Source organism: Geotrypetes seraphini, chromosome 2 (genome assembly GCF_902459505.1).
Source record: "Geotrypetes seraphini chromosome 2, aGeoSer1.1, whole genome shotgun sequence".
Lineage (NCBI taxonomy): Eukaryota > Metazoa > Chordata > Amphibia > Gymnophiona > Dermophiidae > Geotrypetes > Geotrypetes seraphini.
This window is the reverse complement of record NC_047085.1, coordinates 460,413,963-460,439,580: the sequence shown is the minus strand read 5'-3', so window position 1 is coordinate 460,439,580 and position 25,618 is coordinate 460,413,963. Positions and strand designations below refer to the sequence as shown.

Genomic DNA, 25,618 nt, shown 5'->3' with positions numbered 1-25,618 from the left:
ATGAAATTTTATACTTTATATTCCCATGAGATATTAAAAATCTTATAGTCTTTAAAAATTCTTATATCCTTTGCTAGATATGGCCTTCAAAACTGAACATAATACTGCAAGTGGGGCTTTACCAATGACTTGTACAGGGGCATCAACACCGCCTTGTCACACTATAATACTACTGCTGTCATTGGGCCTTGGAGTGACCCCTACTTTGGTGAGAATACATGTATGGGGTGGGCAAGAGGAGTTTTGGGGGGTCCACTGTCTTCCTTTTCCTTGGATGTTGAGGCCTAGTCTCCTTCCTTGGCTCCAATGCTTGACTGTTGCCTTCATGTTTGCCTCTGCAAATATGCAGATAGAAAGACACACATGCCTATGGACATAGCCTCGAAAAGGCTTTCCTGCTTTTTACAAAATATGCTTTTAAAAAATCCTTTGTTTTACTGGAAAATTCAAGGGAGGCCCTTTAATAGCTCCAGCATTAACACCATAATCTCCTTAATGTTTCCCTTTCTGATTATGTAGGATTCTAAACTTCCTTCGGCTATTCGGAATACACTTTTGGAGCTTTTTGGGCAGATAGAACGAGAGTTTGAAAATTTGTATATCGAAAATTTGGAATGTGAGTATTTTTGTTATAAAATATGTATAATTAATTAAAATGAGCTTTAAAAATTACTATGCTATATAAGGATTGGGGTACATTAGATAGAATTTCTGTATGAATTCTGTTTATGATATATGGGATTAAAAAGAGAATTGCATAAAGTTACTCTTCATTTCTCAGCTGTTTAACCTCTCAGATGAAATAAATGCTTAAATGTTTTTGAAAATTCCTCTTGATATTATAGGCATAGGTAAATTGGGAATTTGTGTTTCTCCAAGGACTAACAGGACATAAGTCCTCATAGTATGGATGACATTATTGACAGCCTATTTGGGATGCATCTCCAGCTTAGAATAGGCTCAAAGCTTTACATTTGCTCCACCATGCCTGCACACCATTTCCCACCTGTTATTGTCTTTTGGGGCCATCTCAGTCTTTGTTTTTCTGCAGAACTGGTGAACAGAATTTTTAGCCTAAACCCTGCCCTTAGATGCCCAGGAATACAAATTTTTCCAGTCAAATATTGTTTATTAAAAATTAACAGAAATCTCGTTTCAAAAGGCATTTGTACAATTGGAGCCACATACAATCAGGTGTGCTAAAAGGCACCTTTCCTGAAAGATATGGTCTCGAAGAACCTATTCTGGTGCGTTCATTTATGTATTTTCACAATGACCAAATATGGCATCACTCCAGTCTACCAATCATCAGCCAGCAGAGGTTATCCCTATGTTTGAACAAAAAAATTCCTTTTAACTCAGGCTTAAAGAAAAGTTTTACAAATTATATATTTGTTCACAGCAATTTCTGAATATGAATAAAACACAATATACCCAAAGCAAACTCTCAGTAATTCTTTAAAAGTTTAAATCAAAACAGTTCTCTGTGTCAGTTGGTCTGGGCTTTTTCTGTGTGTGAGTCCCCCTTAATGAGAATTCCTATGTGGGCTTAAAGGAGCCCTCCCTTCTCATCTACAGACTTAAGAGAGTTTCTATGGTAGGCTAGCTTAAAGGTCAGATAGGTCAAGCTGCAGATGTTACCTCTTAGGATTTCTCAAGGTTTAAAATATATAAAAATACAGTTTGCAAAACCAATTTATGCTTAAACACATATACATAAAATCATACTGGGATCCCGTCACTCACACACCACATGTGATATTTTTCATATTCAATACTTTTTTAGAGCGTTAAGAACTTTTTAGGTTTTCTTCTTTACCCAGCACTGGAATGTGAAATCGGATATTCTCATAGCTAACTAGCTCAAGAACATGTGTCATCCATTAAACCACAAGGATTTTTTTGGCACGCACCCACCATAGTTTTAGACCAGTGGTTCCCAAACCTGTCCTGGAGGACCCCTAGGCCAGTCGGGTTTTCAAGATAGCCCTAATGAATATGCATGACAGAGATTTGCATATAATGGAGATGCCAGGAATGCATATCTGCTCCATGCATATTCATTAGGGCTATCTTGAAAACCCGACTGGTCTGGGGGTCCTTCAGGACAGGTTTGGGAACCACTGTTTTAGACAAAGGAACAACGAATACTGAACAGAGAGAGAGACAGAGAGATTAATACCTCGTCGGCGGTTCGCTGTCCCGGTCATTCGTGGTATTTTCTGACCGCGAACCGCCGACAAGGAGAGGGCAGTGGGAGAGGCAGGAGAGAGCAGCCGGAGCGCCGGCGAGTGCAGGAAATCACTCGCTATATGCTCCAACCACCTCTTCCTGCACTAAGTCAGGCCTTATCCAATCAGGAGCTGCTTTGACACACAGCAAATCACTCGCTATATGCTCCAACCACTTCTTCCTGCACTAAGACAGGCCTTATCCAATCAGGAGCTGCTTTTACACACAGCTCCTGATTGGTAAGGCCCGACTTAGTGCAGGAAGAGGCGATCGGAGCATACAGCGAGTGATTTCCTTCACTCGCTGGCACTTTGGCTGCTCTCTCCTGCCTCTCCCAATGCCCTCTCCAGTCTCCCCCATGAAAAACCGTATTCGTGGTTTTTCAAGGTTCGCGGGGGTTCCTAGAACGAAACCCCCGCAAATATCGGGGGAGTACTGTGTATATATGGACTTGTTTAATCCAGCAAAGTACATATAGAGAATATTATTATATATCCTTAATATTAATCTCTAGTGCTTTTCTTTTAATCTCTAGTTTTTCTGGCCTCGGCTGCAATCCCTATTCAAATTTTTATATCTGTGTACCAAACTTTTCATAAGCTTCTAATTGGGCATGGGCCTTATCTTCCATAAATGCATTACTAACTAGATTACCCAGAATCATATGAAAAGTAGGTGTCTTATATATATTAAAAAAATCTACATGTATTCAAATTTTTTTCTTGCACACTATCCATTCCAGTACAGCATGCTACAGCACCCCTTGTCTGCCAGTGCCACTCCACACTGGTTGGACATGCAATGCATCATAGGAGCTTGTCTCAAGGTAATGTTTTCTGTACTTTCTGTGAGTTATTTTTCATGTTCTGTCACTGTTAGGTGGTATCTTTTCCCCAGTAGTGTCTAGATTTTTTAGTTGTTTTCAATTTTTCTTTATTTTTTTTCAATTTGTCTGGTGTAGACCTCACTGAGGACCTTTTGCTCCTGGTCAGGGTGCTTATTATCAAAAGCAAGATGTTCCAGTTAAACCTCCCAGTATTTTAAGACGGTCACCTTTTACAACAGGATCATATCTATTAGAGATACCCATAACTAGTGCCTGTAGTTCCTGGGTCCTGACTTGTTATGTTATTTATCTCATTGTAAATTATGCTCACAGATGTTCAAGAGAGGTCTTTATGATCAAGAGAAGCAGCACAAACATATTTTTGGTGATGAGAATACCAGTCCATAGACTTTGGCATCAGAAGTATCAGTCTCTGTGGGCCTTAGAGCTGCACTGAATGCTAAGTATTCATAGGCATTGAGATTAAAGCGTTCATATGCCCATGATCATTGATAGAGGCCATCAGGACTGATCATCATCTAAGTCCTATCCAAAGAAATGGAAGGATTTATCCTTGACTTCATTGACACACAATGCTTGTGATCCTGAATACTAGGTTGAGTCTTGAGCACATTGAGATCACTTTTCATCAGAACATGAAGTTGAGAGTACCAAGGCACTGAGGTTGCTGGTGTCTTTGAAATGCTTTCAGCGTGAAGACAATGCATCTTCAGTATCCAGAGAGGTACAACAGCCTCTAAGAATATAAGATATGACTTCTAGTATTCCCCAGGTGACTTAGGAAGATGCAGCTTTCCCTATGCTTTTGTTTACAGGAGCTTTTGAGAAACTTTGACACTATTGATGTTGATGCATGGAGATATCAGCTGATTTTGAACACTCTCACAGTTAAGCATTGAAGACCCTTGATGTGTCAGTGCCCATGCGCAAAGCCTGACAATGATGTCAGTAGATTGAGATAATCAGAGACCTAGACTTCTTTGTAGATTTTTCTGGATCTGACAGATGTTTTCTTGAAGAGGGTTCAACTGACCTATAGTCAGACCCCATATGAGAGAAGAAAGTCCCCAGCAGAGGGGTTCTCATTTATTGATTTTGTAAGTGAAATGACTGAAGCTGTTAGGGATGAAAGAGGAATCTAGGGCATAAACATTGAATATCTTCCAATTCCTCAATGCTTCTCCCCCCCAAAGGATACTAAGACAATTCCCATTAGCATAATCCTGGTAACATACAGATTAGAATGTTGGAGGCTCCTTTCTATGGCACCTATTAATAAAATCTATTAATAGAAAGAAATCAACTCGTGTTGAAAGTCCATAAGGCTCCCAGATTCCATGGTACTTCTACATCATTTCCTGGTAGACACATCTTTTCTCAAAAGTGCCAAAAGTTTCAAGACTCATTTCTGGGTTCCACTAGGGGAGAGAAGCTCAGACATTGGAATCTTTTAGAAGAAAGACTTTTTTTCTCCAACTTATCAGCTCATAAGAAGATCAACTCTATGTAGAAAGTCCAGGAGGCTCCCAAGTTCCATGATAAGAATTGCTACACTGGGACAGACCAAAGGTCCATCAAGCCCAGTATCCTGTTTCCAACAGTGGCCAACCTAGGTCCCAAGTATCTAGCTAAATCCCAAGTAGTAAAAAAGATTTTATGCTGCTTATCCTAGCAATAAGCAGTGGATTTCCCCAAGTCATCTCAATAATGGCCTTTTAAAACCCTGCTAAGCTAAATGATTTCACCACATTTTCTGGCAGTTTCACCACATTCTCCAGAGTTTAATTACATGTTGTGTGAAGAAATGTTTTCTCTGGTCTCTTTTAAGTCTACTACTTAGTAGTTTCATTATTTGCCCCCTAGTCCTAGTATTTTTGGAAAGAGTAAACAAGCGATTCACATCTAGTAGTGATAGGTTTTTTAGGATGAGGCAGGGAACACTTGACAGGTCATGGACCTGATGGGCCGCCGCGGGTGCGGACCGCTGGGCGTGATGGACCTCTGGTCTGATCCCAGTGGAGGCAACTTCTTATGTTCCACTCCACTCAGTATTTTATAGACCTCTATCATATTACCCAAGCCGTCTCTTCTCCAAGCCACTTTAGCCTTTCCTCTTCACAACCCTTGTATCATTTTCATTGCCCTTCTCCTTACCTTTTCTAATTCCGCTACATCTTTTTTGAGATATGGTGACCAGAATTGCACATTGTATGCGGGGTGCAGCCATACCATAGACATTTTCATCTTTGCTTTCCATTCCTTTCCTGATAATTCTTAACATTCTATTTGCATTCTTAGCTGCCACTGCAGTTGATCTAAGGGTTTCAATGTATCCTCAACAGTGACACCTAGATTCTTTTCCTGGGCAGTGACTCCTAATATGGAACCCTGCATCACATAGCTTTAGTTTGGATTCCTCTTTCTCACATACATTACTTTGCACTTGCTCACACTAAATGTCATCTGCCAGTTTGATGCCCAGTCTCACAAGGTCCTCTTGCAATTTTTCACAATCCACAACTTTGTATCATCAGCTAAACAGGACAGGATTTTGCAGAGGCTAGACATGCAAAGAATCCTTCTTCACTACCTGGAGCGGACCAATGATTTCCATTCTCTGACCTTTTGTACTGACCAGCCAATCAAGATGAGGCAAGCCAGCTTCTAAGGCTTCAAAAGTGGAGTTAAACGTGACTCCAAAACAACATCTCTCTTACTCTCTACTTTTACTAAGAAATGCCCTTCTTTTTCTTACATTCTCTGCCGAGCATCATTATCTCCCACTCTCCTCTCTCCATGGCCCAAAAGATGTAGAAGTGCTTTAACTGGGGTTTACAGTAGAAGAGCAGAAGCGTTAAAATCTACGAACGCGGGAAACATGAGTCATTTGATTTAATAATAATAATAACTTTATTCTTATATACCGCCACAATCTTGCGACTTCTAGGCGGTTTACAATGAAGAGAAACTGTACAGACAGCGAATTACAGAGTATAGCATTGAACATCTAGTGATAGTAACAGGAGAGTTACAGGGTCTGTGTATTACACGGTTTCACAATGAATAGCATTATACAGTCGACGATATTCAGAGCATAAGTAGGAGAAGAGAAAGGAGATTGCGCTTTGAGTTACAAAGGTGCAAGACTGCGAAGGTGAAAAAGATAACATAAGATGTTGATGAGAAGTAAGTTGTTAATTTGGTACATTTGAACGAAGGACGGGCACCAGTGGGAAAAACTGGTAACAATTAAAGATAGAAATTTTGGCAGAAGAGGGTAGACGGACTCCTTGGGATGGGAGGAGGCTCCGATTTTAGGGGAGAAGTCTGGGTTAGGGTTATAAATTTCTTAAACAAGGTGGTTTTTAGTTCTTTCCTAAAGATACTATATGATTCTCTGGCGGCATCAGTGAAGTAGCCTGTCCAAGTTTGCAGTCTACCTGCTTTGAATTTGAATGTTCTATCAAAGAAGGTGCGATATCTACAGCCTATGATATTTGGGTAGGTAAAGAGGTTACGGTTTCTGGTAGGTCTAATAGAGGAGTGGAATTTGAAGTGAGGTAGTAGGTAGCTGGGGGCCAGTCCCCAGATTAGTTTATAGCAGAGGCAGGAGAATTTGAATAGAATCCGTGCTTCAATTGGTAACCAATGAAGGAGTTTGTAGAATGGACTAACATGATCGCTCTTCTTTAGTCCGAATATTAGACGGATGGCTGTATTTTGAACTATTCTCAGTTTTCTCACATTTTAAGGGGTAATTCCTTGATAAAGGTGGATTTACATGACAATTTCTTCTTCATATATTGCCTGTGAAAAACTACCACCTATCTCTATTATCGCACATTCGACTAGAAGTGTTGCTGCTTCTTGGGCGGAGTCCCGGGCTATTCCACCTGATGAAATCTGTAGTGCAGATACTTGGTCTACTCTCCATACCTTTACAAGATTCTACAGAGTGGATGTGGTAGTTCGAGAGGATGCAGCTTTTGAGTCCTCAGTGCTGCAGGCAGGCTCATCTGTCCCTCCCTAGACATCTAATACTGCTTTGGCACTTCAGCTTTAGTACAGAATCCTGTATCTTTGCAACAGAATGGAAGATTAGGTCTTACCTCGGTAATATTTTTTTCTATTAGAAAACATATGATTCTTACCATTGGCCTGTGTAGACTTATGATCTTGTTTTCTGCCTTTGACATGGCTGGTGTCTGTTACAGGTCTTCTTTTCCTGTCATTTGGATGAGTGAAAGAAATTAAACCAACAGAGATATTGCAGCTCTCCCTTTTATCCTTTAGGGTCTTATAGGATAGTGCTCGTTGCACATATTCATTAGGGCTACCCTGAAAACCCGACTGGCCTGGGGGTCCTTTAGGACAGGATTGGGAACCACTGCTCTAGAGCAGTGGTTCCCAACCCTGTCCTGGAGGATCACCAGGCCATTCGGGTTTTCAGGTTAGCCCTAATGAATATGCATGAGAGAGATCTGCATATAATGGAGGTGCCAGGCATGCAAATCTGCTCCATGCATATTCATTAGGGCTATCCTGAAAACCTGAGCAGCTTGAGGAGAACTGGAAGGAGAAGGAAAGGAAGGCCAAACACTTGTGGTGCACACAGTGCTCAGGGCTGAAGGTTCTAAATGGGCAGGAGAGGTCGGAAGCCATGGAATTGGTTGAAGCTGGTAAGGGACTGCCAGAACCCTAGAGCCAGTGGGACCAAATCATGGAGACTGCGCCATATGAACAGCTGGAATCAGCAGAGCAATCAATGGAAGTGTGTTAGAACACTAAGGCAAGTGAGCTTTAATGCCTTGTAGATTTATGAACTCTTTTTTTACAAGAAGACTAGAAGTCTAAGGGCTAGATTCACTAACCCCTGAGTGTCACAGATCCATTCCTGATTGCATGCAGGCCGACGAATTCACAAAAGGCCTGCATACAAATGGGGGCGATCGTTGACATGCCCCCTACCTACAGCACGGATCACTAGAGAGCAATCCTCGAGCATGCACAGACCCTGACAGTAGTGACATGAGAAGCAGCCTTCTGTCACTGCTCTCAGGGCTTTTGCCGGTTTTTTTTTCCTAGGCCGCAAAATATCAGGCCTATAAAAAAAAGAAAAAAAGCCTCCCAACCGGCAAGGCCCAACCCAACACCTCTGTAAAAGTTGAGAGCAGGAGGGGTACTCGGTCCTTCCTGCTCTGTAGGCCTCTCTCCTGTGGCCAGCATGCCCCCCCTCCCCCCGGCACAGCACCGTCCATATTTAAAAGTTGGGAGCAGGAGGAGTGCTCAGTCCCTCCTGCTCTGTAGGCCACCCACCCCCCAACCGGACTGGACGGCCCACCCCCGGGCGCAGTTATCGACAGTCGGTTTTGTCAATAGGAAAACCCGATTCAAAATAGCCAAGCAATTGTTAGTGAATCAATTGCTTGGCTATTTTGCATGAGGTTTTACTAATTTACATGGGAGGATCGGGATCAGATCACTACAGGTATTAGTGAATCAGGTTGGAGGGAAATTGGGTCGCAAAGGGCTAGCAAATCGATCAGTTTGCTTAGTGAATCTAGGCCTAAGCCTGGAACAAACCGTTTTCTTTTTCCCTTTCCCTGCTGCTGGTAATTCCTGAAAGAAGTGTGTTTGTTTTCATGTTTTTGAATTTAACTTTAAAAGACTGTTGTTTTTTTCTCTCTGCTTGCTGTGAGGACTGGACCAGAAGCAGGAGCTTTCTAATCACCTGTATGTTTGCTCAGCACTGATTAGCCCATAAGGGGAAAACTCAAGGGCTGCTGGAAGCCAGGACTGAGATAAGCTCACCCTGTTGGGAAAGGAGTGAGACCAGTAAAGCTTAAGTGCTGGAAAGTGAAGTTGTACAGGAGAGCACTAGTACTAACAATCCTGTTTAAAGGGTTTTTTTTTTCTTTTCTTTTCTTTGCCTGCTGAGGCACTCATATGTTGTGGAGCATCCTGGCACTGTTTGAATCTTGTTTTTGCTTGTTTTTTTCTTGTTGCATAAACTGCTTTTGCTGTAACCAAGCTGAATATTTTGTTTTTTGTTTCTCATGAATTATCTTTTTGAAAAGTCTCTGATTGTGCAGTGTTATCTCTCTGGTGTCCCCAAAATCTCTGTGCGGCTCACAGTGGCCCACAGGAGCCAAATTCCTGTCACAGGTAGCTCAGAGCCCATCGCTCTGAAGGTGCCTATGACAATCTTTATTTTTTGCACAGTATAGGAGGAAATTAATCTTTTTATTTCTTTGGTGTTGTACTATATGGAAGGTGTGGCTTCTTGGAATTTTGGTTTAATTTATGTTTATAATTTTTGGTCAGTTATTATGTATTTGGCATTTGTGTTCTGTGTGTGTGACAGAGATGAAAAACAGTGTGTGTGACAGAGATGAAAAACAGTATGTGACTGAGATGTGTGTGACTGAGATGAAAAACAGCAGGAGGGATGCCCACTCCCTCTTGCCATGAAGGTGCCTGCCCGTTCCCCTGAAAAAATGTCAGGAGGGATACCCACTCCCTCCTGCCACCACAGTGCCCCCGCCCCCCCCCCGTACCTTTCTGTTGGGTGCAGGAGGTAACGAATACACCTCCTGCTCTTCCTCTTGCCGCTATGCCACTGGGCCTTAGGCCCTGCCCCTGCCCCTGTGCATCATGTGATGCAAGGGAAGGGGCCTAAGGACCTGATTGGCTCAGTTGCCTGGGCTCCTCCCTTGGGAGGTGCCTGAGACGTCTTAGCCAATCAGGGCCTTCCTTAGGAAGGAGCCTAAGGAAATCCCTGATTGGCCAAAACAATTTTTATTTCAATACTTCTTATTTCAATTCTTATTTCTGTCTTTTGTCTTTGTACTATTTCCTTTCCTTTTCCACTTAACACACTAACCTTTCTACATAATCTTCTTCTCTCTTGCTTTCTCTTTTCAAACTATAGCAGTCATTGTTTTCAAACCTTTTTTCAGTGTGAGAATAATTAAGAGAATTGACAAAAATTAAATTTCACATTCTCATTGCATTAAAGTGCACTAACGATTAGTGCACACTGTATGCTGCTTAGTCCACTGTATTCCTATAGGCTGCATGGCACTTAACACACATTAATTTGTTAGTGTGCACTAAATCTTTTAGCGTGCCTTAGTAAAAAGACTTCTAAATAGAATGCATTGTTCTTTTTGAACATTGGCATTAAATTATTATTATTAAAATTTTGACTAAACACATATATGGCTTTTGTTTTTAATGGTTATAGTGCGTAGAGAGATTGATACCCTTAATGAGCGTTTGGCAGCAGAAGGGCAGACAATTGATGGAACAGAACTAAGCAAGGGTCAGCTGAAAACAAAAGGTAAGATAAATGCAAAAATTGCAAAGAAAGGTGCTACATTGGTGAAACAGGCCAGATACTAAAGACTAGGATCAACTTAAACAGATATATTAAAAATTACAGTGCCATCCAGAATGTCACCTCTTCGGATAGCACTTTGGAAAACTGATCACTACTCCAATGATTTTATGGTGAGAATTCTGAAAGGAAATTTTAAGACATTCCAAGAACGTAAGACTTTTGAAATCAAAATGATAAAATATTTTGATACCCACCGGACAGGACTTAATAACGACCTTGGCTTTCTTTCCCACTACAAAGAAAGTTAAATTGTTTTTTCACCTCCTTGTCTCTAACAACCACTGAAATGCTTTCATGTTTCCCTTATATATACTGATTTTGCCAACATTCGCTTATTTTTGATCTGGGGAAGGAGTTACCTTTGAAAGCTAATCATAAACTACATTAAGATATTCCAGTAAAAAGGTATTATTTTTTTCCTTTGTTTTTATTTTATTTCTACATACTGTATATACTCGAATATAAACTGGGATTTTTGGGCCAAAAAATTGGCCCAAAAATGGGGGTTCCGGGTCAATGCCCTCTTTCAGAATTTTTTAAGGCTGCCATGGCCAGGCTCTGCCCTCCTCCTTCTCCCTGCCCTATCTTCCTACCTCTGCTGATCTGGTGGTGAAGGTGCAGTGGGTCCTCTGCCGATCATTGGTGGAGGTGCAGCGGGTAGGAGCAAGCTTTCTGAACTCCTGCCCCGCTGCTAACCGGCTGCGGAGATCCACAGTCCATTTCAGCGGCATGAGCAGCAGCATGATTTGGCGCTGCTTCTCAGTACTGAGTGGCTTCCTTACTATCTCCTGTGAATTCTCTCGAGAATTTGGGAGCCAGTAAGGAAGCCGCTTAGCGCCAAGAAGCAGCGCCAAATTGCGCTGCTGCTCGTGCCGCTGAAATGGACTGTGAATCTGCGCAGCCGGTTACCAGCGGGGCAGGAGTTCAGAAAGCTTGCTCCTGCCCTCTGCACCTCCACCAACGATTGGCAGAGGACCCGCTGCACCTCCACCAGATCGGCAGAGGTAGGAAGATAGGGCAGGGAGGGGGGGACAGAGGGCAGAGCCTTACAGGGGAGGGGATGATGGAAGGGTGCTGGGTGCAGAGCCTGACAAGGGAGGGGAGGATGGAAGGGTGCTGAGTGCAGAGACTAACAAGGGAGGGAAGGATGCTGGGTGCAGAGCCTGACTTGGGAGGGGAGGATGGAAGGGTGCTGGATGAAGAGCCTGACAGGGGAGGGGAGGAAGGAAGGGTTTTGGGTGCAGTGCCTGACAGGGGAGGGAGGGATGGATGGAAGGGGGCTGGGTGCAAAGCTTGGCAGGGAGAGGCTGGATGCAGAGCCTGACAGGGCAGGACACTTGAATATTAAGCCGCCCGACTTATATTCGAGTCAACCATATTTTTTAATTATTATTTTTCCTCCTTTTGGGGGGGAAAGGAGGGATCGACTTATATTCAAGTATATACAGTATTATCTTGAAGAGTGGACTAACACAGCCACTACACCTTTTCACTCATGAAATATCAGGAATTATAAATGCAAGCTACTTGATGGATTAAGCATTCAATAAGTAGACTGATTAGTAAACTAGAGATAGTAATAGAATAATCTTTATATTTTTATCTTTGTTTTAATTCTCATGTACCTCAACAGCCAGTCACAGTACCAGTCAGCTTTCTCAGAAATTGAAAACAACTTACAAAGCTTCCACTAGCAAGGTATGAATTCATTGTTTCTATGGCTAGCATTCTTATTTGATGGTCTCTGACAGTGCTGCACTGAACCCTAGATGAAAGGCTCTCATTATGGAGTGTTTGAAAAGAAAATGCCTTGGCTCCAGCGAAGCGCCAGGTCCAGACTTGAGGGTCCTCTCTCTTGAAAAGAAAATCAACAATATTGCAAAATTCAAGAAATGGGTCTCATAATCAAAACATCTAGAGGTCCAAAAAACCCACCTAAGTCGGCACTTGGACGTCCTAATTGACAGGATGTACAAGTACCAATTTTCGAAACCAACTTTCTGGACATCCAGCAGGATTTCTCTAAATACTGCAGATCTAACTCCATCTTACAAGGAAAATACATGTGGAGGCCAAAAATCGCCAGGTTGGACTTTATACCTGCCAAATCCGGAACTTCACCTCACTCTGCTAGAAGAGGAAATGAACAATTCTCTTGCTGAATCTCAAGCCTGAGATCAGCCACCTCTGATAAGTTGTAAATTAAAGCTTAAAAAGTATTTCATCATCTTCTAATCTTTTCAGAAGTAAGACAAACCAATTGTATCAGGTAATCCAGTCGTTTATTTTTCTTCCAAGTGCAGAGATCTCAGGCTTGAGATTCAGCAAGAGAATTGTTCATTTCCTCTTCTAGCAGAGTGAGGTGAAGTTTCGGATTTGTCAAGATTGATTTACCTCACTTTATACCTGCCCCAGACATTCATAAGTACTAACTCAAATGAGCAGATGCACAGACTGAAAGAATTCCTCCCTCCCCTTTCCAAACCCTTTCAGACATGATTATCAGTCCCCTGCATTCTTCCAACTTTAATATCAATCCCTGCACTCCCAAACAACAGAACCTGTCTGGCAAGTACTTCCAACCCCCCCCAACTCTTTTGGGTCCTACTGAATGTCTCCCCAGTATCTAGTGGGGGTACAGGAGCAGTCTAGTTGCTCCTGTCCTGTCTGGAGCTGGGTTCAAAATAATTCCTGTTGGTCCCTGGTAATAGTCTCAAAGCACTACTGCTAAAGGTCTAGTGCAGGGGTAGGGAACTCCGGTCCTCGAGAGCTGTATGCCAGTTGGGTTTTCAGGATTTCCGCAATGAATATGCATTGAAAGCAGTGCATGCAAATAGATCTCATGCATATTCATTGGGGAAATCCTGAAAACCCAACTGGAATACCGCTCTCGAGGACCGGAGTTCCCTACTCCTGGTCTAGTGGAACCATTTTGAACCTACAGAGGGAAGGCGCAATGGGGTATTTTTTCTTTTTTCCCCACTAGATACCAGGGAGACCTCTGATAGGACCTAGAGGTGGGTCAAGGAATGGAGTGAGTAGAGTTTGGTGGAATGATGATTTTGTATTGGGGATACAGTGGATTCAGAGGTGATGCTTATGTTTGTGGGATATAGGAATGGGGTAGTGTTGATGTGCTAAAGAGCATTAATTTTAAAAGACTGTTTTAGTGCAAAAGGAACATGAGTCTTGACCAGTGGGTTATTCACCTCTGCCTGAGAGTTTTTGCAGAAGGAATCATCTACAGCTTTTCAACTCCACCTCTTTGTGCCAGTGGGCAGTCCCCATCTCCTCAGTTTTTATTTCTGCAAGCGAGCTGATAACATGTTTTCTTCTGCTCTACAATTGATTTATTATTTTCAGGTTTTAATTCGAAGTGCAAGGCTTCATGGTGCCCCAGAGATTCCCAGCTCTGCCTGGGAGAAGATACAGCCTCTATTCAGAGGGCTGTAGCTGGGGGGGGGGGGGGGGGGCAACTCTTTCACAGGTCACCTAACTAGCTGGCCTGAATTAACATTTAATGCATCCCTTGGAATGCATCCCCTGGAAGCTCAGCTTGCCCCTGATTTATCATGTGCTTTAGTGCAGGCTGAGTGGCCCCGTGTTGGTCAAGTGAGCTGTAGTGGGTGCCAGCTGCATCCCACCCCGAAGATGCATGAGGAGCTATAGTAGGGCTGAGGATTTCAGGCTCTTGGAGGCTGTCTAAAAGGCATCCCAAAGAGATGAGCTTCTTCAGGATCTTATATACTTGACTGAGGTACGAATCTTCTCCTTTGTCCAGCTGCAGTGTGAGTTGACATGGCACAAAGGCAGTTCTGTGCGGACAGCTATTACTGTCTATGGGAGACTTCAGGGTGATTCTAAAATGGTAGTTTTGAGGGTATCTAGAACTTCGTTTAGGGTTCCCAACCTGCAAAAACCCCTTCCCTGAATTTTTTTTGAACTTTTATTCAGCTCTCCTGGGCTTTTTTTTTTCTTCACCAAAATGCTGTCACCAAGGCCATCTTGGATTTTCCAGTTTAAATTTAAAATCCTCTCTCTGCCTCAAAGCACCTTGATTTTAATAATTATTTATTTATGTGGACTCATCAGACCTTTCTACCCCTGTATCATGTCAGTTTTGTGTTAGATGGCCAGCTGAGGAGTGCCTATGTGCACGGAAGCACTGGGCTTAGCCTTCTCTGGTCCCTCCAGGAAGCTGAAATGTTGAGTCAAAATTCCTCCTACAGCTCTTAAACTGGCTTGATGTTGTTGGCGAAATGCTAATGCACAGATGCCTCAGAACCCATGAGGAGGCAGGAAATGTCCCTGTGGAGGTCTTTAGGAGATCCAGTTCAGGGATTTGACTCTGATTTTGTGAGTGTAGTGTTTTATGTGAAATATTCAGGGTCATCTGCACAGCCTGGAAGTACACCAGTGACTTCAAGTAGTTTTTCCCCAATCATTTCAGACCTTTTCCAACTGGCCTATCGTGGAAAGATATTCTGCAGAAACCAGAGACCCAGTTGGAAAAGGTCTGAAATGATTGGGGATCAGGTTTGATTCCTGCAAAGTGAATCTTATGTTTAGAGGATTCTGGGTCACTAGTGGGTGCTACCACCAGGTCTGTGGCAGCCCTGGATCAGGCTGAGGACCCGAAGGTGTGCAGACTCTTTAAACTGGTGGACTTAATGAAAGTCATTACAGTATCCTTGAGGGAGTTAAGTTTGGAACTGAGTCAGGCTTCCATGGCTCAAATTTCTCTTATGAGCAGTAAGACCCAGTCCACATTTTTTTCCTTCACATCCAGAGATCACCATGATGCTGACGGAGCACTGGGAGCCACCGGAGGGCCCCTTCAGGTTTGCCAGAACCATGACAAAATTGTACTCAATGACTCCTGAGTTCTAGCAGTTATTTGTGCCACCTAAGGTGGATTTGTTAGTGATGCAAGTTATGAAGCATATGTCACTCTCTAGTGAAAAAGGTGGAGTAATTCTAAAGGATGCACAGGATAGCAGAGTGAACTCAATCCTCAAACAATAGTTTGAAGCTGTAACTTTGGGTCTGAAAGCAGCAGTGGTAGCTTCCTTTGTGGTGCCCGCCTGCCATAAGATGTTACATGAGGCTCCGGAGGTGAGCGCATAACCCCAGGTGGTACTTTTGGGGGTTGATTATGTAGTAGACACTCTATATAACATGTTCAGGGTCATGAGCAAAGAATCTGCTTATTCTGTCTGCCTGAGCTGGATCAGACAATGGCGCGGTAAATTTTGCCTCTAAAGCTATTTTGAGCAGGCTTCCTTTCAAAGGATAAATACTCTTTGGCAGAAAGTTGGATGACCTTATGACCAGTGTGGCAGATTGTTGTCCTAAGGCAGTAGACCACATGCCCTGTGGGGGGTCAAATCTTGGTCTCTTTCGTGGCTACAGACTGTCTCACCAGTCATTGGCAGGCTCCTCTGCTCAGAGATCATTTTGCGGATTTAGACAGAGGCTTGGGGGCTCCTCTCAGAAGAGTTCAACAGCAACTCAGAAGTCCCAGTGACACCAGCCAGAGCCCAAGCTACCCCGAATAGGAGAGCGACTCTTGGTGTTCAGGGAGGCCGGGATGATGATTTGTTCAAACAAATGGGTGCTAGACATTTTTCCAGAGGGCTACAAACTCAAATTCTTTCATCCTCATTGGGACTTCTTTGTGAATTGTCTAGACTGAAGGCCAAAGAAGGTGGTCAGTGTCCGAGAAACTGTAAAATGGCTTATGGGAATTCAAGCCGTAGAGCCTGTGTGTGGCAGACTAAGCTGGTTTGGCAGGCTAGCCTGGCTTGCTAGGAGCAATTAGCACATAAATACCTTTCATAGACACAAAAACACTTTACTTTATTGTTTACCTCGCACCACTCAAAGAATATAGCTGTGGCTTACCTCAGCCAGCTGCTACAGGCATCAATCTGTTTTCCCAAGGCTTGTCTAGAGAAAACTTGAAAGTTCCTTTTTCTCCCTCAGGAATCTCTCTAAAGTGAACCCAGCCTGGGGCAGAAGTATCCCTCTCTGTCTGGGTCCCACCCCTGTGACTCAGAAACTGTTCCACCTCCTCTGAGGTAGCTCTAAGTTGCTGAGCCCAGTACATCCTGGGATCTATAGTTTTTTTTAATTTCTGATTAGCACCCCCTGCTGCTTGGGGGTATAATATTCGCATGGGTGAGAGAAAATCACTTAATCTGCCACACTGTGTCAGACGCAGAAACAGGCTCGGACAGATACTCCTTATACTTTATCGTGCCCAAGAAAGACTCAGACGACTGGAGACAATTCTGGATCTGAAGTATTTCAGTGCAGCACTAAAGGTGCTCAGATTCCAGATGGAGACTGTGCATCGGTCATTGCCTCGGTGGTGCTGGGGGAATTCCCAGCCACACTAGACTTGACAGAGGCCTACTTACATATTCCTGGAACACAGAAAGTTCCTCAGGTTCTATGTGCTGGAAAAGCATTTTCAATTCTTGGAACAACCATTTGGGTTTGTAATACCACCTTGCACTTTTACCAAGGAGCTGGTGGTGGCAGAAGCGCATCTGCACATAGCAGGGATCCAGGTACACCCATATGTGGACAATTGGTTATTCAGGGCTCCATCCAAGTCCAATGGACACAAGGCAGTGACACAAGTTGCCAGCTCTTGCAAGACCTGGAATAGAAACATAGAAATAGACGGCAGATAAGGGCCCACGGCCCATCTAGTCTGCCCACCTTAATGTCCCTCCCCTACCTTTGCCCTGTGAATAGATCCCATGTGCCGATCCCATTTGGCCTTAAAATCAGGCACGCTGCTGGCCTCAATCACCTGTAGTGGAAGACTATTCCAGCGATCAACCACTCTTTCAGTGAAAAAGAATTTCCTGGTGTCACCTCGTAGTTTCCCGCCCCTGATTTTCAACGGATGCCCTCTTGTTGTCGTGGGACCCTTGAAAAAGAAGATATCTTCCTCTGCCTCGATGCGGCCCGTAAGATACTTGAACGTCCCCCCTCTCTCTGCGCTCCTCAAGCGAGTATAGCTGTAATTTGTCAAGCCGTTTTTCGTATGGTAGATCCTTGAGTCCCGAGACCATCCGGGTGGCCATTCTTTGCACCGACTCCAGTCTCAGCACATCCTTGCGATAATGCGGCCTCCAGAATTGCACACAGTATTCCAGGTGGGGCCTCACCATGGATCTATACAATGGCATAATGACTTCCGCCTTACGACTGACGAAACCCCTTCGTATGCAGCCCATGATTTGTCTTGCCTTGGACGAAGCCTGCTCCACTTGATTGGCAGACTTCATGTCCTCACTGACGATTACCCCCAAGTCTCGTTCTGCTACCGTTTTTGCTAGGATCTCGCCATTAAGGGTATAAGACTTGCATGGATTCTGGCTGCCCAGGTGCATAACTTTGCATTTTTTGGCATTGAAGTTGAGTTGCCATGTCCTAGACCATCGCTCCAGTAGGAGTAGGTCGTGCATCATGTTGTCGGGCACTGAATCTTCGTCTGTTGTGCATTTGCCCACTACATTACTCAGTTTGGCGTCATCGGCGAATAATGTTATTTTACCTCGAAGCCCTTCTGCCAAGTCTCTTATAAAGATGTTGAATAGGATTGGGCCCAAGACTGAGCCCTGTGGTACTCCACTAATCACCTCCGTCATTTCGGAGGGGGTGCCGTTCACCACCACCCTTTGGAGCCTACCTCCAAGCCAGCTCCCAACCCATTTCGTCAATGTGTCACCTAATCCTATAGAACTCATCTTGCTCAGTAACCTGCGGTGTGGTACGCTATCGAATGCTTTGCTAAAGTCCAGGTACACGATGTCCAGGGACTCCCCAATATCCAGCTTCCCCGTTACCCAGTCAAAGAAGCTGATCAGGTTGGATTGGCAGGATCTCCCCTTAGTAAATCCATGTTGTCGGGGATCCCGTAGATTCTCCTCATCCAGGATCTTCTCTAATTGGTGTTTGATTAGAGTTCCCATTAGTTTGCTCACTATCGATGTTAGACTCACTGGTCTGTAGTTTGCTGTCTCCATCTTTGAGCCTTTCTTGTGGAATGGAATGACGTTAGCCGTCCTCCAGTCCAACGGGACGCTGCCTGTACTAAGGGAGAGGTTGAAGAGCGCGGACAGTGGCTCCGCCAAGACATCACTCAGCTCCCTAAGCACCCTTGGGTGCAGGTTGTCCGGCCCCATTGCCTTGCTAACCTTGAGCCTTGACAGCTCACCGTAGACACTGCTGGGCGTAAACTCAAAGTTACTAAATGGGTCAACTGAGCCAACCCTTGTCTGTAGCTGAGGGTCGAGCCCTGGCGCTTCTCAGGTGAAGACTGAGCAGAAGTATTCATTTAATAGTTGGGCTTTTTCCGAATCCTTTTCCACATAGTCTCCGTCTGGTTTCCTAAGACGTACAATCCCGCCTGAGTTTTTTCTTCTATCACTGATATACCTGAAGAAGGATTTATCTCCCTTCTGGATGTTCTTTGCTAGAGACTCCTCCATGAGGAATTTAGCCTCCCTGACTGCTGTTTTGACGGCTTTTGATTTGGCCAGGTAGTCTGCTCTAGAGTCCTGCTTCCCTGATTGTTTGTAAGAGATGAATGCTTTTTTCTTCTCCTTGATCAGGTCTGAGATCTCCGCAGTAAACCACTGTGGCTTATTGTTCCTTCGCCGTTTACTTACTGATTTTACATAGCGGTTTGTTGCTTCTTGTATGGTTGTTTTCAAAGTCGACCACATGTCTTCCACGTTATCGGTTTCTTCTTGGCTTTGTAGCGCCTGGTGAACGAAGTCTCCCATTTCTTTGAAATTTGTGTCCTTGAATTTGAGGACTTTGGTTAGTGTAGTAGATTTAGTGAAACCTTTCCTGATATTGAACCATACCATGTTGTGGTCACTGGAGGCCAATGTGTCGCCCACCGAGACCTCTGTGACACTTTCTCCATTGGTAAGTATCAGGTCCAGTATTGCCTGATCCCTTGTCGGTTCCAACACCAGTTGCCTGAGGCTTGCTCCTTTCATAGAGTTTAATAGCCTCCTGCTGCTGCCAGAAGCAGAGGTAAGTGTAACCCAATCCACATCAGGCATGTTGAAGTCACCTAGCGATACTGTGTCCCCACGCAAAGTGATATTTTCTATATCTTCGATTATTTCCATATCCAGGTCATCCTGTTGTCTTGGGGGTCTGTAAATTACGCCAAGATACAAGCATTTGTCCTTCCCTCTGGCCAAATTAACCCAAAGGGATTCCCCAGTATACTGGAAATCTGAGATTCTCGTGACCTTAATGTCATCTTTAGTATATAATGCTACACCCCCTCCCTTCCTACCCTCTCTGTCCCGGCGAAGCAAGTTGTAACACGGTATGACCATGTCCCACCCGTGGGAGTCTGTGAGCCAGGTTTCGGATATCGCCACCACATCCAGGTCGGCATTCCTTATTTCTGTTTCCAATTCCAGGATCTTGTTTCCTAAACTGTGTGCGTTGAATATAAATTTCTGAAAGCGTCACCTGGAACTGACGCAATCCCTGGAATACTTTGGGATCCTTTTTAACACGGCAGAAGACTGTGATTTTCTTTTGGATTCATGCAAGTTGAAGCTAAGAGCCCAGATTTTAGAGTTCCTGGCAATTCCAGCTTCTATGGCTTGGCAATACCTGTAGGTACTGGGATCGATGGTTGCGATCATAGAAGTGGTACCTTGGGCAAAAACTCAGTCACGTCCTTTTCTGAATGCGCTGTTATTCCGCTGGTCTATGCAGCTTTGGTACGAACTGAGGAGATATGGACTGCCCACTGACACAAGGAGGCAGAGCTGAAAAGCTGTAGATCAGGGGTGCCCAATACGTCGATCGCGATCGACTGGTAGCTCAGGAAGGCAACGTGAGTCGATCGCAGAGGCCATCCCGGGCTCTGTGATAGACTCGTGTTGCCATCCTGATCTACCGAGCCTATCAATCTTCCTCTCAAAGACGCCAACGCCGGGCATCCACTTTAGGCTGTTTTTGTCATTTCGGGGGTGGGGGGGGGGGCGGTATGGCGGCGGCAGCAGCAGCAGCCTGAAAAAGAAATCATCCTTGCCCGGGTCGGTGTCATACTCTGGAACTTCTACCTCTTCCAGCAGCCCTCTCCCTTCTACCTGCTTCCGGCCACACCCCCTGCTCCGCGGCTCTCTTCGGCAACTCAGCAGCAGCGATCGACACAAGCTTCTGACGTCGGGGCCTACCCTCTGCGAGTCCTGCTTGTTTCAACTTCCTTTTTCCACAAAGTTGGGACTCGTAGGGGGAAGGCCTCGATGTCGGCAGCCTGTCTTGATCACCGCTGCTGACGAGTTGCTGAAGAGAGCCGCGGAGCAGGGGGTGTTGCCGGGTGCATGTAGAAGGGAGAGGGCCAGATGCAGGACTCGTGGGTGAGGGGGCAGAAGAGAGAGATAAAGAGAGAGGGGAGGGAAACAAAAGGAAATATTTCATACTGGGCTGGGCCGGAGTGGAGGGAGGGTGGAAAGATTCTGGCTAAAGGGTGCATTAACAAAGAAAAAGGAGGGAAAGCTGAAAATGGAGATAGTGACACAAAGGGTAAGCAGGACCTACTGAATAAGGATAGAGATACAGAGGGGACATGAAGAGGAGATGAAATAGAGACATAGAAGTAATGCTGAAAAAGTGTGTGTGGGGGGGGGGGAGAGATAAAGGGCAAATGGTGAACATGGGGTAAAGACAAGGACAGAGACAAATGATTCTGAAAAAGTGGTTAGATAAGAATATAGGTGAGATGGACACAAAGAAGGGGGATGCTGGAAAATAGGTGGAATGGTAATTCTGACAGACACAGAAGGGAAATGCTGGATCAAGGAGAGATGGGGCTCAGGCTGGATGGAATGGGGAGAAATACCTTGTTGGCCCGGAGCTTCCTCTCCTACGTCAGAATTGACGTCAGGGAACGGAATGCTGGTCAGCGCAACGCTTCTGCAGGGAAAGCTTGGGACGGCGGTGGCTTGGGGGCTGTTCCCCGATGGCGGTGGCAGCAAACCGAGTGGCTTGGGGGAGGGCACAGAGAAAGAAAGAAAGGGGGCAGACAGGGAGACAGAAAGAAGAGGGAACAGGGAGACAGAAAGAAAAAGTTGAGGGAGAGAATGAGGTCTGGAGGAGAGGAAACATACAGGAGGCTGAAAGAAAGGAAGAAAGATTGGATGCGCAGTCAGAAGAAGAAAGTGCAACCAGAGACTCATGAAATCACCAAACAACAAAGGTAGGAAAAATGATTTTATTTTCAATTTAGTGATCAAAATGTGTCTGTTTTGAGAATTTATATCTACTGTCTATATTTTGCACTATGGCTCCCTTTTACTAAACCGCAATAACGTTTTTTAGCGCAGGGAGCCTGTGAGCATTGAGAGCAGTGCGAGGCAATCAGCGTAACTCCCTGTGCTAAAACCTACTATCATGGTTTAGTAAAAAGGGAGGGGGTGTATTTGTCTATTTTTGTATTTTGTTACTGAGGTGACATTGCATAGAGTCATCTGCCGTGACCTCTTTGAAAAAACCCGGAATATGAATAATTAACATTTTCTCTGCCTTTCAGTGTGCTTTGTGTTTTTTTATAAATTTTATTGTTGGTAGATCATTTTGACTTAGTCATTATAAAAGTAGCTCGCAAGCCCATAAAGTGCTGTAGATGATTCTTTCTGCAGAAATTCACGGATAGAGGTGAATAACCCATTGGTCAAGACTCATGTTCCTTTATACTGGAAAGAAGATTATTGAGGTAAGAACCTAATCGTCTCACACATAGAGATTTCATGTGAGCAAAATGTTCTTTTTCTCCACAGAGAACTGTTTAAAAAATTGCTGTTCCCATTGGATGTGATGGCAGATACATATGCATTTCTGCATATCATTATGGTATTTTACTAAAAGCTCTGCATTTGGCCAGAGACATTTGAAAATATCAGGGGAATGGTGGACATTCTGACATTGGATGTTCAGTTTTCATTTCAACATTCTATGAAAAAATTGGGCTTTTAATATTCTTTATTCAGATCTTATGCTCTACTGAGGTTTACTAAAGGCATGGCAATTCTGCAAGATGTGTCTAAATTAGGGTGCCATTTGCATGCTCCATTTTATAGAATAGGAAAACTTATGCACATGAATTATATCGCTAACTGGGGCATATAAATGCTAGATGCTATTCTATAGAATATACATCAAAATTGCTTAGTAGAATATGGGCAGGTCATGGGCATGTCTCCAAGATATATATGTAAGAACATAAGAATTGCCGCTGCTGGGTCAGACCAATGGTCCATCCTGCCCAGCAGTCCGCTCACATGGTGGCCCCTAGGTCAAGACCAGTGCTCCAAATGAGTCCAGTCTCACCAGTTTAGCATGAACTTGTCCAACTTTGTCTTGAAACCCTGGAGGGTGTTTTCCTATGTAATGTATAGAATATTATAAGTTGTATGCACTTCAGGGCACATTTACACTAGTATTCTATAACAGAATCTTGGTGTCAAGATATCATTTTAGAGCTGGCACCATGCGCTGAGCACATGGCATTAGTGTACCTAAATCTTGGCACCAATTTCTAGAATTGACATCAAATTCTTAGCTTTTATAATAGAACTGTGGAGGAAAGTTTTGAATGCCATGAATATGCTGATTTGAATTTCTGCATGGTTGTGGGCTTTGTATTTTTATTCCACTGTGTTTTTGACCACCATTTAATGGGTTGGGGGAAAAAAAGGAAGGGGCATCTTCAGGCCACACCTAATTTCTTGTCTGCAGAATGTTGGGGGAAAAACAGTTTTGCCTTTTGTTGTTTTAGATTGTATCCAGTTTCAAAACCACAACCTCCAGGGCAATCTGTCAGTTAGTGAAGGAGTATGTTGGCCACAGGGATGGGATTTGGGATGTCAGTGTCACACGAACACAGCCCGTGGTGTTGGGGACGGCATCTGCAGGTAATTTTTTCATTATTTTCCTGAATTATCTATAACAGTCGATGTGGTTTGAAAGATAAATGTGATTAAAAATCATTTTACTTATTTTGCATAAACTCTAATCACACTTCAGACAGATCATTTTGTTGTAAAAAATGTATGTGTGGCACACATACACATGTAGCATTGTCCAACATACCGAAAATGAAGATATAGTTAACCTAATTTCATGAAAAGAGCAGTCTTCTGGTTGCTAAGTAGCAAGAGATCATATTTTGGAGATAGTTTGGAACTAATTCATAAAGAATTTTAAAAGCAAACATCAATAATTGAAATTTGATTCTCGTCTGAAATGGCAACCAATGCAATTTAATCAAAAAATGTGTTGGCATGATCAGTAGATCTGCCCCCTAAAATAAGTTCAGCTGCCGCATTTTGCACATGCTGTAAACATTTGTGAGTCAGGTAGACCCAGCAGAGCAATGTTGAGTAGTCTAATTGACCTATAATTTGTTGGCTGCAACACAGTTCTCAGATGAGAAGTATCCAAGAGTGATTTTATTCTACAAATTAACTTAAGTTTAAAGAAAGTTTTCCAGACTATTTCATTTATATGTCTCTCCATACTGAAAGTAGAATCTAAGATGACTCCCAAGAATTTTAAAACTTGTTTCAAAAAAATCTTCATGAACTCCAGCCTTACTGTAGAGCAAGGTTTCACTATTTCCTTTCTTCTACTTTTTTTACTGGGATTAAATTTTAGATCATTCATAAGCACCCTCTGGGAGATTTTAGCAAATTCTCTAGTTATTAAATTTATGGTCTCCTGAAAATAATTTTATTCTACTGGGAATAACAAGGTGCTATCATCTGTGTTAGAAAATTAAGTTATCTCGAATGATATAAGTAACTGGTATAATTCACTTAAAGAGAATAGGGGAAAGCCAGGAGCCCTGTGATACTCCTGAATCCATATGCTTTGAAAAGATCCATTCCACATAACCTGTAAAGTATGATGTTGCAAAAATCCAGAAAACCAGCTTAGAACTGTATATGAGATTCCTTTATGGGCTAATCTACCTAAAAATATTTCATGTTTGACCAAATCAAAGTCCTCCGACAGGTCTAATTGCATAATCAATGTTAGGAAGCCCTCATCCAAGTTAAATTTCAACTATCTCTAATGCCAACAACACTGTTTGTGATACTTAGAAAGATAGTCCTATGATTTTATTCCCACCACTGCCTCAACCTTCTTAGCTAAAAATGGGATGTTTGCCACTGGCCTGTAGTTTGAACAAAGAGCAGAGTCCACATTTGATCCCTTTAGTAATAGATTTAACAAAATGTAACCTAGTTGGCATTATACCTTTCCTTAGGAATTGATTAAATTAGTAAGAATAATTAAATATGGAGGAAGGCCTGTCAAAATATATGCTTGTATAAGTCAAATTTACAGGAACCTTTAGCGAATTTGGTGTATAACTTCTTAAGCAATGTTGTATCAATCAAAGAAAAAGAGTTCCAAAGCTGATCTATAAGAATACTGTCAGAGTGTGTACCTCTGTAACTACACTTCCCCCTCTCCATTTGCAGTTTCGACACTCGCAGTTTCACATATTCGTGATTTCTTTGTTTTTGGGGGGGGAGGAAAATACATCATAGTTTTGGACGTTCCCGCCTCCCTCCAGCCTTCCTCCCGGCATCCCGGCCTTAACTGGTGGTCTAGCGGGCTTTCAGGCAGGAGCTCCCGTCATAGTCTCGAGAGACTACGGGAACTCACGGCAGTCATTTCCTATTGGTGATCTGCATGGGGCAGGAGTATAGGAAGATCGCTCCTGAAAGCCTGTTAGACCACCAGGTAAGGCCTGAATGCCGAGGGGAAGGCGGGAGAGAGGCGGGGATGGGTCAGAGCTGGACGAGAAGTTATTCGTGGTTTTTCTCCCTTCGCGGTCTGGCTCTGCCCCTATCTCCTGCGAATACCGAGGGAGAAATGTAGTCTAGATCACTTTCTACGACCCCTGAAGCTTGTCTGTGTTTGTTTATTTTTTTTCCAGTTTCAAAATTTTATTGAGAAAAAGCAAACAGTTACAAAGCCTCAAGAATCAAATACACAAACTGTTTGGTGAGGACCAGGACAGATTGGTTCAGACTCTCACTGATTCCAAAGTGCCTCGTTTGCCTGAG

General features: G+C 43.6%; 1 protein-coding gene across 6 annotated transcripts in view; it reads left to right on the top strand.

Moving 5' to 3' along the window:
- WDR37 (WD repeat domain 37) overlaps nt 1–25,618 on the top strand; it is a 197,021-nt gene that overhangs the window by 53,108 nt on the left and 118,295 nt on the right. For all 6 annotated transcript variants that reach the window (XM_033931543.1, XM_033931545.1, XM_033931546.1 and 3 more), the window contains exons 3-6: nt 520–616; nt 10,326–10,421; nt 12,115–12,179; nt 23,317–23,452. In XM_033931543.1, the coding sequence (XP_033787434.1) occupies nt 520–616; nt 10,326–10,421; nt 12,115–12,179; nt 23,317–23,452 (394 nt within the window). The remainder of the gene's footprint in view (nt 1–519; nt 617–10,325; nt 10,422–12,114; nt 12,180–23,316; nt 23,453–25,618) is intronic.